Below are 17,799 nucleotides of genomic sequence, written 5' to 3'. Positions count from 1 at the left end.
ACCCACCTCCCGCTGAGTTCTGCTGCTGCATCCTGCCCAGGGCCCTCAAGGAGAAGCCGAAAGCTGAAGCAGCACCCAAGCCTCGCCAGACACCCACCGATGAGGCACAGATGGCGGCAGCCGCGGCCCTGGCCCGGATGGAGATGAAGCCGAAGGCCAAGGTGTCCTCGTCCCAGGAGACCATCAAGAACCAGGGTAGGAGCCCGCTGGAGGATGCGGAGCTGCTGTGCTGGTGCAGGGGAAGCTGGACGGTGGGGCTGGCTGGGATACAGCTCCGAGCTGAGCCTGGAGAGGGAGGTCACTGGTGGGCAATTGCTTGGGTGTAGCTCTTGACATTTTGGGGCACAGCTGCCTTCTTTGGCTGCTTTGGTGTCATAGAAGTGAGGTCACACTCACCCACGGACACTCAGGCTGGAGACAAAGGACCTGGGCAGGCATTCGCAGCCCCAGGGCAGTGCTGCATCATCCGAAGGACTCTTTTGCTGAACCTCTGCCCCATCCACCACTGTAACCTGGGTTTGTCTCTTGTAGTGAGAAAAGAGCTGATGGCTGAGGCAGCTGCAAGTGACAAAGAGCTCCCCGCGGACGAACAGGTACAAGATGCTGCTGTCCCTGTCCCCTGTAAACCCCAGGATATTTAAAACCAAAAAATCCACAAAACTGCCCTGCATTCATCTCGATGTCTGGTTTTGTTTCCTTTAGGACTCTGTGTCTCCAGACAAGGAAGAAGCAGCTGCTCCCTCTGTTTCAGGGGTTTATTTCATTTGCCCATTGACTGGTGCAGTTGTAAAGAAAGACAAGAAGGAAAAGCACCTCAGAGAAGCCATTGATGCGGTAAGCGCCACGGCTGTGCAGCTTCCTTTCCTCCTGCTTTAACTTGATTTGTGGCACGGGTCCCCCTCAAGCACTGCAGCAGCAACCTCTCTATCCTCTCCCTCTAAAAATCTCCACTCTCCACGCTCTCCCAAAGGGCAGCTCTTTTCCAGTATAGCTGTACAAATGATATCCAAGCACCCTCCTGTTGACTTGCTGGAAATGCTGGGACTGGGAACTCTGGCTGTGTACTGCTTTTGGCTGGGACAGAGTTAATTTTCTTCCTAGCAGCTGAGATGGTGCTGTGTTTTGGATCTGTGATGAGAACAGTGTTTATTACACACTGGAAATGGCTGAACTTGAAAGCAGTGAATAAATACCTTTGCTTTGCTTGCACACACACTTTTGCTTTACTTATTAAACTTCTTTAGTCAACCCATGAGTTTTCACATTATTTTTACCCTTTCAATTCTCTCCCCTATCCCACTGAGTGGTGCTGAGCTGCTGATCGGAATTAAACCACAGCAGACCCACACAGCCCTTTGTGCAGATCTGTGTTAGCTCCCCCCTGACTAGCTTCTGTCCTTCTCCCCCAGTATTTCTTCGTAGACCCAGTGGCTGCCTCGATCATGGAGATTCACACCTTCAACAAGGACCGGGAGAAAGTCCGAGTGGGCGTGGAGACCATGGCCAAGTAAGTGGCTGCAGCAGGACTGAGCATGCAGGTACCTCATCCTTTCCCTGCAAAGCTAAAAGGCAGGTGGATTTTCTTGCTGTGTTTGAAGAAAACTTAAGCTGAACAGCAGTCATAACTGTTAGTTAAGAAATAAGATCAGCAGCTCAGAGATGTTTTACTTGGTCCGCTAGTCCAAGAGGTTTGGGAGCTGCTGGTTGAGATCAGACACCCCATCTTCTGTCTGTCTTGGGTACAAAACGCTGAAGTATGTTACTTTCCTTCAGCTCTTTTATCTGTGAGAAATACTGTAAGGTCTCAGTCTCTTACACCTCGGGGCAGCGTGTCCTGAAGTGCCTGCTTTGATCCAGGCAGTGCCTTCCTCTCTCTGCAGATACCTGGACAATATCTATCTCCATCCAGAGGAGGAGAAGTACCGGAAAATCAAACTGCAGAACAAAGTGTTTCAGGTAAGATCAAGGCTCCTGCAGGTGCTCTGCCTAGGAAAGCCCTTGCCTGGAGCAGACTACATTTAAATTCTTTCCTTTTCTTCCAGGAAAGGATAAGCTGCCTGGAAGGGATACACAGATTTTTCCAGGCTATCGGGTTTGAGACAAAAACACTGCCTGTTCCAGGACAAGGCAAGAAATCTCAGTGTATTAAACTGGAGGCAGGAGCTTGAGTGGTGGTGGGACATCCCAGGGGAGGCCAGCGAGGCAGCTTTGGTTGCCGAGAGTTCTGCCGGCTGTAACAGAGGCTGTTACTCCATGACTGTAACAGAAACAGCCACTCACTCTGCACTTTCCCTGTTAAAACATTACATTTTCTGGAGATCCTTGCCCTGACGTTTTATACCTTGCTTCTGTAAGGAACAAGAGACTCAAATCCTGCCCTTTTGGTTGCAGAGACCACAGAGGAGTACTACGTACTGAAGGAAGAAATGCTGACCAAGTTGGAAGACCTCAAGGCCTACAAAGAGCAGCTTTTAAGCTCCGAGCCTGTGAGAGCCCAGCTGGATCGGCAGCTCTGCGTATTTAAACCATCACCCGAAGCGGCTAGGTTTGAGCTGCCTAATGACTTTTACAACCTCACTGCAGAGGAGATCAAACGAGAGCAGCGGCTCCGGTGAGCTGGCTTAGAAGGAGGGCCCTGCCTGCCCAGGGGCTGTGAGATACCAGCTAAGAGTCTTGTACCTCTCCTTCATGCTAAAAATTGCTTTCTCTCTAAAGGACAGAAGCAGTGGAGAAGGCTTCGATGCTGAGGACAAGAGCCATGCGAGAGAAAGAAGAACAAAGGGAAATGCGGAAGTACAACTACACCCTGGTGCGAGTCCGGTTTCCCGACGGATACATCCTCCAAGGTAAAAAAAGACTTCTCGCCCTTTCTTTGTACACCCTAAAAAGCTTCTGAGAATACTTGTGGCACAAGAGCTTGAATAATGAGCGGGCTTCCAGGTGTGCTGAACACAGCTGGAAGAATAAACCAACAAAAACCAGAGCAGGGTAATGTTCTTCTAAGAAGTTTTCTCATTTCTGAGCCCTTCACCTGCACAGGGTTGGGACTGTAAGCCAGGGTTGAGTGGAAAGGGGAAAAAAATCTCAGGGCGCTGTTAATTAAAGCATGCTCTTCCCAGGCTACTGCCAGCAAGCTGGACTCATTAGATCAGTTTGTTATAGCAACCAGCATGAGGTTGCCTGCATGGTGTCAGGCTATACAACAGTCTAAATTCTCCTCAAATTTTGCAGTAGAACTCTGGAAATCGTTTCAGGCTTCCCCACCTCTTTGTTACAGGCTGGCAGGGGCTTGCAACAATTGAAGTAATATTTTTGCTTTGGGGATTCAGCTTTTATACTTCTCAGTTGAATTGGGCTGTTTCTGTGTCGCTGAAGTAGTTCGTTAAGTTAGCATCAGTACGTGAGCCCCACGAAACCTACCACAAAAGGTTAGATTTGGTAAATGCCATAGACTCTCGCAATATCTCACCTTGTTTTCTCATGGCAGGGACTTTTTATGCCCGAGAATTGGTATCTGCGCTCTACAGCTTTGTAAGAGAAGCACTCAGAGATGACTGGCTGCCCTTTGAGCTGTTGGGACCTGGAGGTCTCAAACTGTCTGATGAGAACTTGGCCTTCAATGAATGTGGGCTGGTGAGTGAAAAAGATAGCTGGTACCTTCCACAGGGGTCTTCAGGTTGTCAGAGTCATCTGCTGCTCATAACTTGGAGAAAAGCTTGTGTCTTCTGCTGTACGTGCCACAGGTTCTGCTCTGGGCCCTTCTTTTTAAGCACAAGCAAAGAAAGTAACTTTATGAAGGGTTCTGGCTCAAGGCTAGGAGGTTTGTCCAGAAGGAATTGCAATGACTTACCCTCTTACAGCAAATGCCAGCTGCAGTGGCTGCCAGCAGCTCTCTCAGAGCCTTAGCATTTGCGCTGGGAAAAGAGGGAAGGCAGCAACTGCAAGGCAAGCACAGCTTTAGCACAAGGCTTTCAGCAGAAAGCCCAAAGCATCCTCCCCTAAAGAGCTTCTTGCAGAAATCCACACTTGTCCTTTCTAGTTGAAGCGCTCTATGTTTTTCCAGGTCTGTGAACACCCAGCATTTTATGAGGTCAAAGTATAACACTGCTATAGCTTAATAACACTGCCTTTTCTGTCCCAGGTGCCCTCAGCCCTCCTGACTCTCGCCTGGGATGCAGCAGTCATGGAAGACATTCAGGCGTCGGGAGAGGAGCAGCCAGCAAGCCCCCTGAAAGCAGAACTGCTCTCCAGAGTCCAGACACTGTCATGAAATAAAGGGGAATGCATTCATTCAGTGCTGGTGGTTTTAGACTGTTCCCTCACTTTCCCATACAGACTGTTGGAGCTTCCAGCTACGTGACCTCAGAAATTACTTTGGTTTAGCTCTGCAGAGTGGGAGTCTAGATTCTGCCATGTCTCACCAACCTTGCGGTCACCTCCACAACTCCAGTAGCCAGACACTAAGGTGGCGTTTCCCAGTCAGACACTCACAGGACTGCTCTGAATGGCTTTAAAAACCATGTTCTAGCAGTGACTGCTTGAGGTGTTTCCAAGACGGTGATGAAGCACCATGCTCCTCCCTTGGAGGGATTCGGTGCAAGTACTAGGCTGGATTACCAATGGATTGAGCCTGAGTATGGGGCTGGGCTTAGAACTCAGCTTTTCCTTTTGCTTCTATGTGCACTGTAACTCCTATTGGAGAGAATATATTTAGATAAAATTATGCTTAGTCTGATTAAATGGAATATTTAAAGACTGTTCTGTTCAAAGTTATTTGAAATGCATTGCTCTTGGAGGTTTGAAATGCAGAGTAGCTCCAAGTCAGTGCTGGGGCTGGCACTGGTGTTACTGGTGCCACTGTGGCATTACCCACCTTTCCACTTCCTGGCACCAGGGGACTGAGGACAGGCAACAGCTGTTTCTGCTGCCCACTGTTAAGAGATTAAACCTCAAACTACAGCCAGTATTTTAGGGAACTAATCTATCATACAAGCCATAAAGTTAAAAGCCCCAGCAAGTTTGTTACATACAAACTGCTTTGTTACAAGTTTGATGCTAGTTTGGTCCTTTATAGTCCAATTTTAAAGTCTTTCTGTGGGTTAGAGACCCGCTTTTATGTATACAGCTTCTACTGCAGCGTTGTGTACAGGAGGTAATCTATTGCTAGCCTGATGTGTTATTAATACAAATCTATCCCAAAATAAGAGAAACAAGTTGCAGGTTTTTTTCTTTTCCAAAGGGTAAAGCCCTGCTGCTGTTCTCTGTAGCAAGTAAGACCACAAACAGGATGATAAAGAGAGCATAAATTCAAATATAATTGTACATCATTTATACCCAAGGCCATGCTATACAACATTATGAACAGAGTAATTCCCCCAGTGGCATCACAATAAGCTTATTTCAAAATCCCTCCACTAATTTTAGCGATAACTTAGATACCTTCCATTACAAAGAAGTATCAAAATTTCAATAATGCTTTATTAAGGACAGATTAATATGCAGTATTTTTTAAGCTAGAAACTAGATCTAAAAACTTAAGCTTCCATCTGGTCTGAAGCAGAACAAAGTGCTGTCTTCTCTTTACAAGAAATACGGAATACTTTCAAGTATCTTGTTCAAAGATACGTAAGGTTTAAAATTTTCTAACTCATTCTACATACATACAGAGAAGTTAGTAGGCATTTAAGTCTCAAACTGGATTAGATGAGCTGACCATGCTGGTGTCCTGGTGAGCAGCTCCTGTGCCAGCTGTTTCAGAAACTGCCAACGTAGAAGAATCTGCAAAGTAGAAAATGTGTTGGTTTTTGGTTTGTTTTGTTAATATCCCCATTAATCTAGTAGAATTTGACTACATGCTTTATCTGTCTTAGCTTGTCTGCTCATATCTGTTGCAACTCTCCTATTCAATACTACTTTCAAAGCTGCGTTTAATAGTGGGTTATCAATCCAGAATAAAAATTACTTCAAGCATTAAAAGAATCTTCGTAATCTTTGCAGTCCTTTAGACTCGGGCAGAGTTAAACAAATACAGCTGCATGTGTGTCAACAAAGCCCAAGGAAAGCAAGCTCTGAGCAGCATCCCCATCCTCGGAACAAGAGGCTACAAACCTGAGGCGAAGCTTTCATCTCGCTGCAGTCTTGTAATAAGCAAAAGCAGCTTAAGATTAAATGCAAAGCTCCTTTTCAAACAGTTATATTGTGTGTTAGGGAAGGCGAGAGGAGGAATGTAGCACCAGCTAGGAGAGAAAAGAGAACCCAGATACGTCTAGATGGGTCAAACCCTCTTAGAATTTAAGGCTTTGGGAATATGCACAAGCCCTTATCTATCAATTAGAGGAGCTGCCCGACACAAAACCCCCACTTTCCTTAATTCAGGTTGTGGCAGTAGCATTGTGAAAGAGCTCCATTGTGAGAGCGGTAAGAAAGGGCTCAGAGGTTTTGAAAGCGGTTTAGAGGAGCTGAATGCACGTCATGCGGTCGGCATTAAGTCATTGATCTGTATGATCAATATAGTTAAAACCTCGCCGAGATGAAAGGAGCTGCTCCACATCCTCATCCCACTGCTGCTGAATCCGTAGCCTGCAAGGATACACTAAAGCAGCAGAGCTTTGACAGCTCTTCTCCAAGGGGTAAGTGGGATACAAATATAAGCAACTGCTCAGACTCTGGAGTGAAGCGGTGATCAGAGCCTTCACCTCAAGCATCCGAGAGCTTGGTTATTACCTGATGTTGTATTTCCTTCAGACCACACAATTCTGCCTGCACCTAAGACTTCAAGAAGGCAGCAGAGGGGACTTACGCTCCAGACCTTGTCGGTCCTGGAAGGGCTCTGATCACAAGTGTGCACAGCCCAGAGCCCAGCCCTGCTCGGCAACATTTACCCATAGCTGGTGGATCTGCTGATACTGACCCCAATGTTCACTTCTCTTATCAGAAAAAAAATGGTAGCACCAGCAGCCAAACACTGGTCATGAGCACTTTGCGTATTCGATTGGAAGGAAGGGCAAGAGCAGGTGAAAAAAGGCCACAAATAGCTAAGAAGCATCTAGAAGAAAAGCTAAAAAGCTGAGAAGTACATAGAATAAAATAGCTACAGAGAAGAGTACGAGGCTTGGTGAGAGTGGCAGAAAAACTGCAACAGATTTAGCCACACGCTGTCGTCTGTCACGAGGCTCCTATCACTTTATTTTCCCACCTTTGCCTGACTGTATATCCACAATCATGCAGTCGTCATCTTCCTCATCTTCCTCGGTGTCTGCCTGAAATCCATCCATCTCCGCAGCTTCAGCCTAAAGGATAAAAACAAAGGTCCCAGCTGTGTATCAGCAAGCTGAGGGTGCTAACGTGCGAGACTGAGCACAGCCAGCGCTGCAACAGGCTACAGAGAGTGTTCCTCATGATCGGGACTCTCAGCACAGGCTGAGCATATTTGTAGGGAAGAAAAATACACAACTCCTGGCTTCAACAGACACTGACTTTTGATAAAAGGCCTCATCTGCAATGGCACATACAGCAGGAAGCACGTCAAGCTTCTGCTCCAAGATGTTTCGCTGTTACACAACGCGATGAACAGCCTACACATTGAACAGTCAGTTCAAACCCTAATTGAAATCTGACTCAGTTTTCTTGGGTTTTTTGGAAGGGAAATCTCTCCCCCCTCTGCTGATTATTTTGGATGCTTTCTTCCTTCTGAAGATGGAAAATTACTTTTGCTTGTCATGTTTGAAGCGTGTTCTCCCCCGACTCCTCCTCATCTTTGCCAATTAACTTTTATTCAGGGAGGGGTAGCAGCTCTTCCCTTGGTGACCCTATTTGCTGCCATGGGAGCAGCACAAACTGCTCATTTTGATCCAGAAAATGAACACAAGGAGTGATACAAACTGAAGTTGCCCAGCATTGAAAAGCTGCAAGTGCTTTTGGGGTTTTTTTCCCCCTCAACTGTAACTGCAGAATGGAAATCTCAGACCCAGAACGTGGTCCCCACCCTCTACAAGCTGTTCCAGGAGAACTTTTAAATTTACATCTTTCATTAAAGTCTCAGTCCTCAGCTTAAGTATTCCCCTCCTACACACCTGCAGGTACTGCCCACTGAGCTCTTCTCTCTCCACAGTTTATGTAAGAGCACCTTGACTTACACAAGACCTGGCGTAAGCCTCAAGGCAGGGTGACACGTGCCAGGGGCAGAGATTTCAGCAGTCTTGACCTATTCAATCCTTCCTAGGCTCTCCCCATGCTCCAGCCTTGCTCGACAGGACGGATGGGATCTCAATACCTGAGCGGCACTGATTTAGACATCAGGCATGAGAGGCTTTCAGGACTCTGACACCTTTGCTCTGAGCTGCACAGCACCACACCTCACAAGGGCAACTTTAAAACCCTTCCGAGAGCTTTGAAGGATTCAAGCCGGTGATGCAATTCCACTAAAAGCCTTTGTTTTGCTATTTCTGCTCAAGTAGTTGGTTATAAGCAGAATTTCCAGTGGGTGCCAAGCAGAGATTTTTATCTCTGCCTTTATTTAGTGTATAAGAAAAAAACCCAAGCAGATGGAGTTTGGGGGCTGAACAGCTTCTCACAAGCCTCTGATCCCTATCAATGCTTTTCACTAGAAAAGCCAAAGAAGCCAAGAATAAAGTGGGAAGGAAAAGCATAAAAAGCCTTGTCTGTGGCTTCTTTGCTCACCCCCTTGTCCACAGGGAACGAGGAACAAATCCACTGACAGTGCAAAGCCGGTCCTACCTGTAAGTTTGGAGGCAAACAGTGGATAACACCAAGCTTCACGACCTAAATCCTCACTGGCTTAAATGCACGACAGAGCACCACAAAGCTAAAGCACCGATCACAGATTTTCCTGTCATCCTTTTGGATGATTAAGCTCTTAATACTACCTGTGGTTACCCTAAAAAGCAGAAGCAAACAACAGGAAGACCACAACAAAGCTTAGAGCTGGAGTGGCAACTACTCCACATCCATCTCATTTTGTTCCTCCCAATTAGGGTATTTTTAAACCAGCAATTGAAATTCAGCTTTATATATGACGGTATAAGCTGGAGACCTTTCAGACTATTATGGGTTGAGTTGCAGCACTTAGGAACCACATTTAATCAGTACACGTGCAACTGATGTAAGTCACCAGCTCAGGCTATACATCTGGCAGCCATACACGCACATAAAAACCTGCATACAAATTATATACAGCTGTAAAACCAAGGCCAAGCAGACACTCAGAAACTATTCACAGCTTGGATGCAATTGCTGCCAAATAGCAGAAAATGGAAGAACAGCAGGAGAGCAACATTTCAAATGGAACAGACAGTCCAAGCTACAGACGCACAAAAGAAACCCATCTCTTTAGAGTCACATAATTTCACTCCCTTTCCCCACAGAAAGGGTCTTTTTGCGCTAAGGACAGTATCTGTAGCTTAATATTTTGACTCTGCTCATCGAGGCTGATCTGGGAGGCATGCCAGGACACTCGCCTACGCAAGACATAAAGCCACATTCCCGTTGTTCTTTGCTGGGGCACTCACCTGCTCGGCATCCCGAGGCCTTTTCATGAATTTGGTGATGGACATGCTTCCGGTGGGCTTCCTCTTTACAGACATGGGGGTGGCCTGCAGAACTGCCGCACCCGGCACGCTGCCACCCTCCTCCTTCCCTGAAGAAGGGACTTGGGTGATGTAGTTCCATTGACAAGGGACAGGGAGCTGCTCTTGGTCAAAACTCTTCAGCACCTCAGAGTGGACGTACCAGCACATCCGATATTCAGGTCTTTTCTCGTACACAGAGTTCTCAGAAATGATTCGCTTTAGCCTGGCTTTGGACGGGACACCACTGTCCTCGCCAACAGGCGTCTGCGGCCGGGAGGTGTGGGGACTTGTAGGGCTCGTGTCGCTACCGTCGGCGGCTGCAGTCACATCACTGAACAGTCCTTGCCGGCAGCACTCCTGGAATTCCTGGATGATCACTTTGCTCCCGTTCACGTTGCCATGCAGCAGCGGCAGAAGCTGGCCAAGGACTGCAGGGGAGAAAAGGTTGCTCAAAGGTGGTGGGGAAAGAACTGTCGAGAAAAGCCAGGCTGACATAATCTAACAGTACACACGCTCCAGAAAGAAGACAAATAGGTCAAGATTAACTTTAGATATGGGATTGTAACAGGAGCTAAATTTGATGTAGAAAAGTCAACCCCCCAGTAACGACCTCCTGAAGTGAAAGGTTCAACCCCTATTCTAGCCTTTATGTGCCTATTCACATCCTTGTGTTAATCGTACTCAGGACACACTCAGTGCTGAAACCTGTCACACAAACTAAATCCTCTTCTGAACAATAAATAGGTCAGTTTACTGTTTTTTAGCGTTTATTGAGCATTCCCAGTGAGCAGTCCTAAATCTGAGGCTACTGAAGTCCTGTTGGCTTTATTTCCTAGATCATCTAGAGCAAGATTTTCTGGAGAACTTAACTAAGGCCATACCAGAGGTAACGTCAGACAACTCCAAGAACTTTCATAGACTCCTTGGGTTTCAGACTTGCTATAAACAGATCTTTTTGAATCTGACAAAACAAAAATCTGCTCTCGCCAAAGCAGAGAATAACAGAGCACAAGAACAACTATTTAACCCTTCAGGTCTTACTTTGCTGATCTTTTGCCCTTTTTTTGCTACATTTCTGTATCTGCTGTTCTTCCTCTGCAACAGGAGAATCCAGGACGCATGCTGTGAACTGCTGGAGAACCTTCAGGTCCGCATTTGTGCTGCTGTCATTCCCTGCGCTTTCCCAGATGCAGCCGATCTTCACAGGCTGTAAGACATGGAACCTCTTCCCCTTGGCCATCAGCTCGTCCCATTCCTTTGCCTTCAGCTTTTGACGAACCTTCTGGTTCTCTGGATCGCACTCCTAAAGCGAGAAATAACTTCATACATCCATTCCAGGGGAAACAAAAGCTTTTTAAACCCAGCTTTTTACCATGTTCCCTGAGCTACAGAAGTCTGCTCCTGAACCGTGCAGATCTGAGATGAGTTACATCCCTGCCAAGACTGCACGCTTTCTTCCTCTGCCAATACTTATTAAACGATTCATTGGAAACAGAGATGGAAATCCAGTGACACCCAGTTCACTTACTTCAGTCACTCCTTCATCTTCAGATAGGTACCCATGGGGTACAAAAAAACCATCATCATCATCTTCATCCTCTCCCTCCTCTTCATCATCCTAAAAATAAACAATGCTTCTTAGAAATTACACCAGGAAGTGCAATTGGCGCAGAAAGCTGTTTTGCAGCATGCGGAATCCTTACCCCTTCACTATGGGAGAGGCTTTCTCCTGGTTCCTCCTCTTCCCATTCCTCATCACTATCTATTTCGTAGTCCAGTAGTTTCTAGAAGAAATGCCAACACGTCATTTCTGTAAATAATGTGAAAGCACGACACAAGACCCCATTCAGGGTTTCAAAACTCTGTAGCAAGTGGGTCAGAAATCCACTTGTCCAACTGTGTATTCACTTTAAAAGCATAAAGACAGAAAAGAATCCAACTACACTGCCTGTGAGGTGCTTACACTGTCTTTTGACCAAGGATTCCTGGGACGGATCACAGTGGTTTTCCTGTTCCACGTGCCCCAGTATGCAGGACGGTGATTCTCACAAAACTGCAAGAGTTTCATTCTCCCGAATTTTCCCCTTTCAGGAACAGCGTCTGTTTTGCAGTTATCCACTACCACCACATCACTGTTAAAAGAAAACACCATCTTCAGTACTTACAGAATTTAAATCCTCTGCGCTACAGAAAACTTCCATTCAGCCACAAGACCAACCCAGAGCTTGAGTTTATCAAAACAAGCACTCCCAATTCACCTGCAAGAACAGTGGTTCCAGACAAGCCACCTCCCTCCTTAACTGCAACCCTACAGCAGCTCTGGTTTAGCTATTGGTACATTTTTAATAATGATTCAAGATGAACACCAGTAAAGGCCAGCAGCGTCAGCGCTGAAAGGCAGCTGCCCGAAGCACAAGATTTCCTTGCAGGGAAGGATCTGAGCAGCATTGTATGGAATGAAGGAAATCTACACCATAGTTGTATGGTGACAATTCTCATACAAAATGAGTATTCAACAAAAAGCTCCAATTTGGCATTATCTCCAATATTAGAATAAGGCTGCCTCAAAACCATTCTGCAGTTCATTGTATTAAAAAAGGGAAGAGAATCCCCAAACACAGACTAACCTGTTTACTATGTCAGCGCTGTTACTGACAAAAGTAGGTCCAGTTTTACGTGGCTTACGACACTTTAGATCCCTCAAGAAAGAAGCTTCACTGTTCTGCACACGCAGGAGCTTATCCAGCTGCTCTAAGAAATCTGGATCCAGAGCAATACGACAGAGGGGAGCTAAGACCATGTTCTCCTTAATTTCAAATGGAGCAAACTTCCCACAAGAGCCAGCAAGAATCTGAAATATGAAGTGAGAACCATTAGGGTCTGAACACCTGAAAAACTGCAGTACCAACACATTCAAGATACACCACAAACCTCGACATGAGGTGCTGATGTCTGGATGAAGATTTAGGTTAAGCCCTTCCTATCTGAGACTCCCACAGATGTCAAGGTCTTTACAGCCAATGCAGAAGATGACAGAGCTGAGAGTTTTACTAAAGCAACTACAAATTCTTATGTAGTCTCTGCTCTGGTCACAGCCTTTTTTTGTCCTTTAAACTTTTGAAATTAGGAAGTAATAAACACTAATGCTTTGTTCACCTAACAATCTCTAAGGGACAGATCAGAGGGAAATCAGTGTATTTGCTAAAAGACAACTAATGAAAGACCAACAAAGCAGAGGAATAGCAATACCTCACCTTTGGGGCTTGTGGAGTCTTTGGTTTCTGGAAGAACCTCGTAATTTCTGCTTTCTGTGCATTAATGCGCTGAAATCAGAATCAAAATGCAAATTAGAAACACAAAGGTGGGACAAGTCCTTATAATTCAAGGTGAGCTGATGCATGACCCAACTTCAAATCTAGTGAAGTATAAAGCAGAGTTCAGTTATCTGCCAGCTCCTGTAACTCAAAAATAATTGTCTTCTGTACCACAGCGATGTGGATTCCAATATCATTGCTAAGACAAAGAACAGAGTTCACTTAGGGACACTGAAAACACAAGTGCAGAAAAAACCCGAACTGGTAAAATCAATGACACCAACACATACAAAAGTAAGAGAGAAGGAACCTCCATGACACAGCACCACCAGATCAGCCTGGACTGGCTGCATCCCAACTGGACATGCTTGCTCCCAAGTGGCATGACACTGAGAGGGGCACCACGGAGCCCATTAACATAATTTAATCATAGCAGAAGAATTTAGAGACAAGGTAGAAAAAGCATTTACCTTTTCCTCCTCTCTTAACCGTTTCTCCTCTTCTTTCTTTCTCTTCTCCTCGAGTTTTGCCCTTTAATAGAAAGTTCATTTTAATTGTTACAAATCATTAAGTGTTTATTTGCACTAGGGAAGAAGCAAGAAGCCCCAGACCTTGACTAAGACCTTATCATGCTAGGCAAGAGGATAATCTATTAATTCAGTCAAGATCCATACTTGGTTAAGTGTACAGAAGACTCTCTTCATTCCTTCTACAGCAAATATTGTCTTGATTCAGCCACATAGTTAGGCTGCTTCAAGTTTCCTTCAGCACCAGGAAAGGGTATTTACTTTATGGTATTATCAAATTACAAGCAACTTCCTCAACAGACAGGGCACCGGTGCCAGCAAATTGCAAAAGTACAAGCAAGACTGGTCATGAACGGAAGACCTCAGTGGAGCGTGACAGCTCTTTTCAGCCACTTCAAATCAGAAGCCCGGGTCACCCTGCAAGCAAAAAGTACTGCTGAGACTGAAGTCTGGTGTACAGAGTCTTTCACGCATTTAAAATGTACCCTGTGACAAAAAGGCCATGCTGTTTGACCAGTACAGGCTCTAGAAGGGACAGTGAAGGAGGGTATGGAAAGGTGCTCCTATCATTACACGTTACTCCCCAGGACCTGCAGAAACCAAGCCACTTACTCTAAAGCCTCCTGCCTCTCCTTGCGTTTCTCCTCCTTCACCCTCAGCTTCTCAGCTTTTTCCTTTTCTTCTTTTTCTTTCTTTTCTCTCCTTTCTTTCTCTTTCAACTCTTTCTCCTCCTCTTTCTTCTTCTTCGCCTCCTCCTTGGCTCTCTCTTTTGCAGCTTTTGCTTCTTCTTTCAGCCTTCCCTTTTCTTCCCTTTCTGCTTGCAGCTTCTGCAGCTTGTCTGCGCGCTCCTGATCCTGGTTCAGAAAAACACCATTAAGCAAGCTGGCTTTTAGTACACAGTAATATAATAGCATAAAAACTTGAATTAAATAAAAACTTCATTTCTTCAACTGAGATCCTAATATGTTCTTGCACCCACACAGGGCTTGCCCTGCCACATCATTTCCAGCTATCACAGGACATGAGGTTATCGACCGCAACCACCTGAGCCACCTTGTACTGCCTCTCTGACGGCATAAATCGTTCTTTGCTCCTAACAAATAGAGATATTTCCATTCTCTAAGCAGCAAGGAAAGCTTTGTATTCTACTTGCTTTATATCCGAGTCATCTTCATTACCAATGTAGCATTATGGAAAATAAAAAAGAATGTAGAAAAAAAAATCTCAAATTAATTTTATTCATTTATTTTAAGATTTCAGATACTTCCTTTGGAAATACATACCTCAAAAGCTAAGCTTTCATGGTTATATATCAACATAGGGCTACCATGGTATAAATTTGAAAAATGAATTTGATGTGATTTTGTACTATAAACCCATAAGCATTTTCTGATGATGTATTTTGCTCTCTCAGGCAGTAATGTGAGTCTCCAAACTCTGGACTGTGCACCTGCTTGAGAAGACCCGAGGTCACAAAAAATCGTCGCTCGTGTTAATCCATTTTAGATAACGGGACAACATCAGGTGCCCTAAGCTTATTTAAGGAGCACTATGGAAACAACAGGGGGAAGATTACATTGAAAGTGCTGCCCTTCAAAGTATTTCCTCCCAAAGCAACTGAAATTCTCATCATGGGTCTACTAACACAAAGGAGAATGCTAAAAAGGTATTTTTAAAATGCACTTACTAAAAAAGGCAAATTAAATAAAGTTAACTTCCCTAGGTTGTAGGCATTGGCGACCTCACCAGGAAACGAGGCTATGTCTGAGCACAGACATACAAATATCCTCACTGTGCATTTTCAGTTTCATTTTATTTATTTCACAAATCTTCTTGGCAACGCCAAGATTTACTGAACAGTGTCACAACATACAAATAACTGCAGAAGGCAACCAACATACAAAATGGTGCCAGTGGTAAAAAAACCCAAGCAATATTGTCAGAACTGAGTCATGGTAATCAGTGAAAATCTACCGGGTAGTTTGGAAAACGGTGTGAAGTTAACAGCAAGATTGGCGGCTGTGTTTAATTTTTAGCGCTACAAAGCTTCCATTCTCATCTCTCCCTCACATTACTGCTATATTTAACATACGTACAGGATGGAAGAACACAACAGATTGGGCTTCTATATGGGGCACTGTAAAAAACAAGCATCTCGGGAGCAGGCTCAGCCACATACAGCTTACATAAAGCACACAACAGTCCCCAACCAACTTCATAAACCAGTTACTAAGAAACACAATAAGAATTCATATGCAACTTCCCAACTGCCCTTAAAATAACACCCAGTTTTCCAGCAGAAAAAGCCCACTCGTACAGCACTGACTGCTCAACAGCTCCATGTGATCCATCAGCCTCCTTTGTATTTCGCATTTTATGGCCAAAAGCAGAAGGGACAGCAAAATTATCGCACCGTTGTTTTGTTATGGAACAGAGTTTGCCGACTGGCGGCATTCAAACAAATGGAGACCGGAGCTTGAGCGTTTCCAGCAGCAACAACCAGCAGGTTCTTCAGCAAGCCACAAATGCAGCGGGCTCATTTCTTAACGAAGAGCAGCCCCTACATTTTGTGGCTTAAAAGGGGGAAGGGTGAGAAGGATGAAGCAGGGACCAGCCTTAAATAGAAGGCTCCTGTCTCTGGTTTCTGTCCACTTCGCAGGCTGCACCTACCCTCTCAGGAGGTGTTTAGGAAAAATACCTCCCAAAAGCATTTTGACAAGCAGTCAGCAACATTTATAATTTCTTAATCTCTTACCAAAGTGCACAGCAATGCAGTGCAGGCTACCCACACTTCATTACGTATGCATTAAAACGCTCTGGAACGAGCCAAGTACTTTTAACCATGTGCATTAAAGTTCTTCCATGCTCATCAGTGAGGAAAACGAAGAAAAAAAGATGTTTTAAGTGGACTAAGATGAAACGCAAAAGGCTTTGCTTACTACTCAGCGCAAAAGCACAGCAGGTCAACTTTCTATGTCAGTGAAAATGCCTTACTCTTTGCAATCTCAGCTTCTCCTTCTCCACCGAACTTTTGTGGAATTTCTGAGGTACCTGGAATTACAAAACGCAAGTTTTAGAGCTCCACATTGTTCCCTTCCCACGAGGCATAAGAACTCTCACTAGAAGAACAGCAAGCTTCGTTTGAATTATATTAACATTGTTCCTGTGGATTAGTACATTCAGCAACTTAAGTATTCCTTCAGTATAGGATATAAGAATACAGTTCAAGCATATCTAATATCACCGATTTACATTTGAGCCCGAATACATCTAAATGCTTCAGTTTACATTAAGTCCTCGCCTTACGAAGTTTTGCATAAACAAACCCCTCTGGTCTATCAGCTCTAAAGTATCATTTGCAAGGGTACATCATGTGCAGAAAAACAAACAGAAGCCAGAGCTGCTCCAAATCACGAGAGCACCACAGAGGACATTTAATTATAGCAAAGTCACTTCCTTTGAGTTAAACTTCGTTTGCTGGGGTTTTTTTTCCTTCATTCTACCATTTACTCTATGATATTTAGATATAACTTCCTGAATACAAGGACTATTATCCATCTTTTACCACTGTTTTTTCTTGTGATCATAGCCCTCTTGCTCTTTCACCAGTGCACCAACCCTAAGTTCCCAACAGGTCACACTTCCCATTTCTCTTAAAACTGTTATTTATAAGAAGGAAAAAAGGTATTCTATGCTTAAAAGCATTGTTCATAGACTGGTCAAAGGCTTAACTTGTCAATATTGCAGCACACTATGGCTTGGTTTCTTCTATTCCCCTCTCAGTATAAGGCACCCTGTGAAATACACTAACACAGACCAACTGCTTTATTTTCTGTCCCCACAGATATTTAAGTTTACACAAAGCTAAGCCGCATCAGGAGATTCTGTATTTATCTGACACAAAAGAAGAGGGTTTTTTCAACCATGAGCTTTAGTTTATCAGAGCTGTTTGCACCTAGGAAAACAAATATGTCAGGACAGAAGCCGCACAGGTCGAGGTGCAGAGTTCTCATTACCTGAGCTGTTCCTACCTCACCTCACGCCACGGGAAGCCAATACCTCGCTCGCATTATCGCATTACATCAGGTGTCAAGTGCTCTTTTTGTTTGCTCTTCGACACTGGAAATGCTTCATGCCTGCTTGAGTTTATGTATTTATTTTAGAGAGGAGAGATTGTGAGTTTTAACAGTATAAGAACTGACTGGTTTTCTTGGTAAGACCGATAAGACCTGTGACATGGTGAGCGCCAAGCCCCAGGTAACTCATCCGTGCCTCCTCCAGGCCAGCAAGGGTTTTCCTTACCTGCGGGAGTCTCTCTTTAAATCTAGAAGGGATAGATGATTAAAATCTTCCTTTAAAGGCTCAAGATAC

General features: G+C 44.8%; 2 protein-coding genes across 2 annotated transcripts in view; one reads left to right on the top strand and one right to left on the bottom strand.

Moving 5' to 3' along the window:
* Positions 1–4,382, top strand: part of UBXN6 (UBX domain protein 6) — a 4,856-nt gene extending 474 nt beyond the window's left edge. Inside the window, exons 2-11 of the mRNA XM_010187031.1 lie at positions 41–195; positions 532–593; positions 703–834; positions 1,410–1,507; positions 1,881–1,956; positions 2,043–2,127; positions 2,392–2,611; positions 2,716–2,846; positions 3,488–3,633; positions 4,142–4,382. Coding sequence (XP_010185333.1) covers positions 41–195; positions 532–593; positions 703–834; positions 1,410–1,507; positions 1,881–1,956; positions 2,043–2,127; positions 2,392–2,611; positions 2,716–2,846; positions 3,488–3,633; positions 4,142–4,270 — 1,234 coding nt within the window. The 3' untranslated portion in view covers positions 4,271–4,382. The remainder of the gene's footprint in view (positions 1–40; positions 196–531; positions 594–702; positions 835–1,409; positions 1,508–1,880; positions 1,957–2,042; positions 2,128–2,391; positions 2,612–2,715; positions 2,847–3,487; positions 3,634–4,141) is intronic.
* Positions 4,383–5,458: 1,076 nt separating this feature from the next.
* CHAF1A (chromatin assembly factor 1, subunit A (p150)) overlaps positions 5,459–17,799 on the bottom strand; it is a 14,566-nt gene continuing 2,225 nt past the window's right edge. The window contains exons 3-14 of the mRNA XM_010187030.1: positions 16,423–16,479; positions 14,041–14,282; positions 13,372–13,432; positions 12,842–12,910; positions 12,215–12,438; positions 11,551–11,719; positions 11,291–11,371; positions 11,116–11,205; positions 10,629–10,890; positions 9,528–10,015; positions 7,196–7,289; positions 5,459–5,778 (exon numbers count right to left, since the gene is read on the bottom strand). Of these exons, the coding sequence (XP_010185332.1) occupies positions 5,690–5,778; positions 7,196–7,289; positions 9,528–10,015; positions 10,629–10,890; positions 11,116–11,205; positions 11,291–11,371; positions 11,551–11,719; positions 12,215–12,438; positions 12,842–12,910; positions 13,372–13,432; positions 14,041–14,282; positions 16,423–16,479 (1,926 nt within the window). The 3' untranslated portion in view covers positions 5,459–5,689. The remainder of the gene's footprint in view (positions 5,779–7,195; positions 7,290–9,527; positions 10,016–10,628; positions 10,891–11,115; positions 11,206–11,290; positions 11,372–11,550; positions 11,720–12,214; positions 12,439–12,841; positions 12,911–13,371; positions 13,433–14,040; positions 14,283–16,422; positions 16,480–17,799) is intronic.

The sequence above is a fragment of the Mesitornis unicolor genome, unplaced genomic scaffold (genome assembly GCF_000695765.1).
Source record: "Mesitornis unicolor isolate BGI_N332 unplaced genomic scaffold, ASM69576v1 scaffold34086, whole genome shotgun sequence".
Taxonomy (NCBI): Eukaryota; Metazoa; Chordata; class Aves; order Mesitornithiformes; family Mesitornithidae; genus Mesitornis; species Mesitornis unicolor.
The sequence above is the reverse complement of the archived record's forward strand: the minus strand, read 5'-3'. Positions and strand labels throughout refer to the sequence as shown.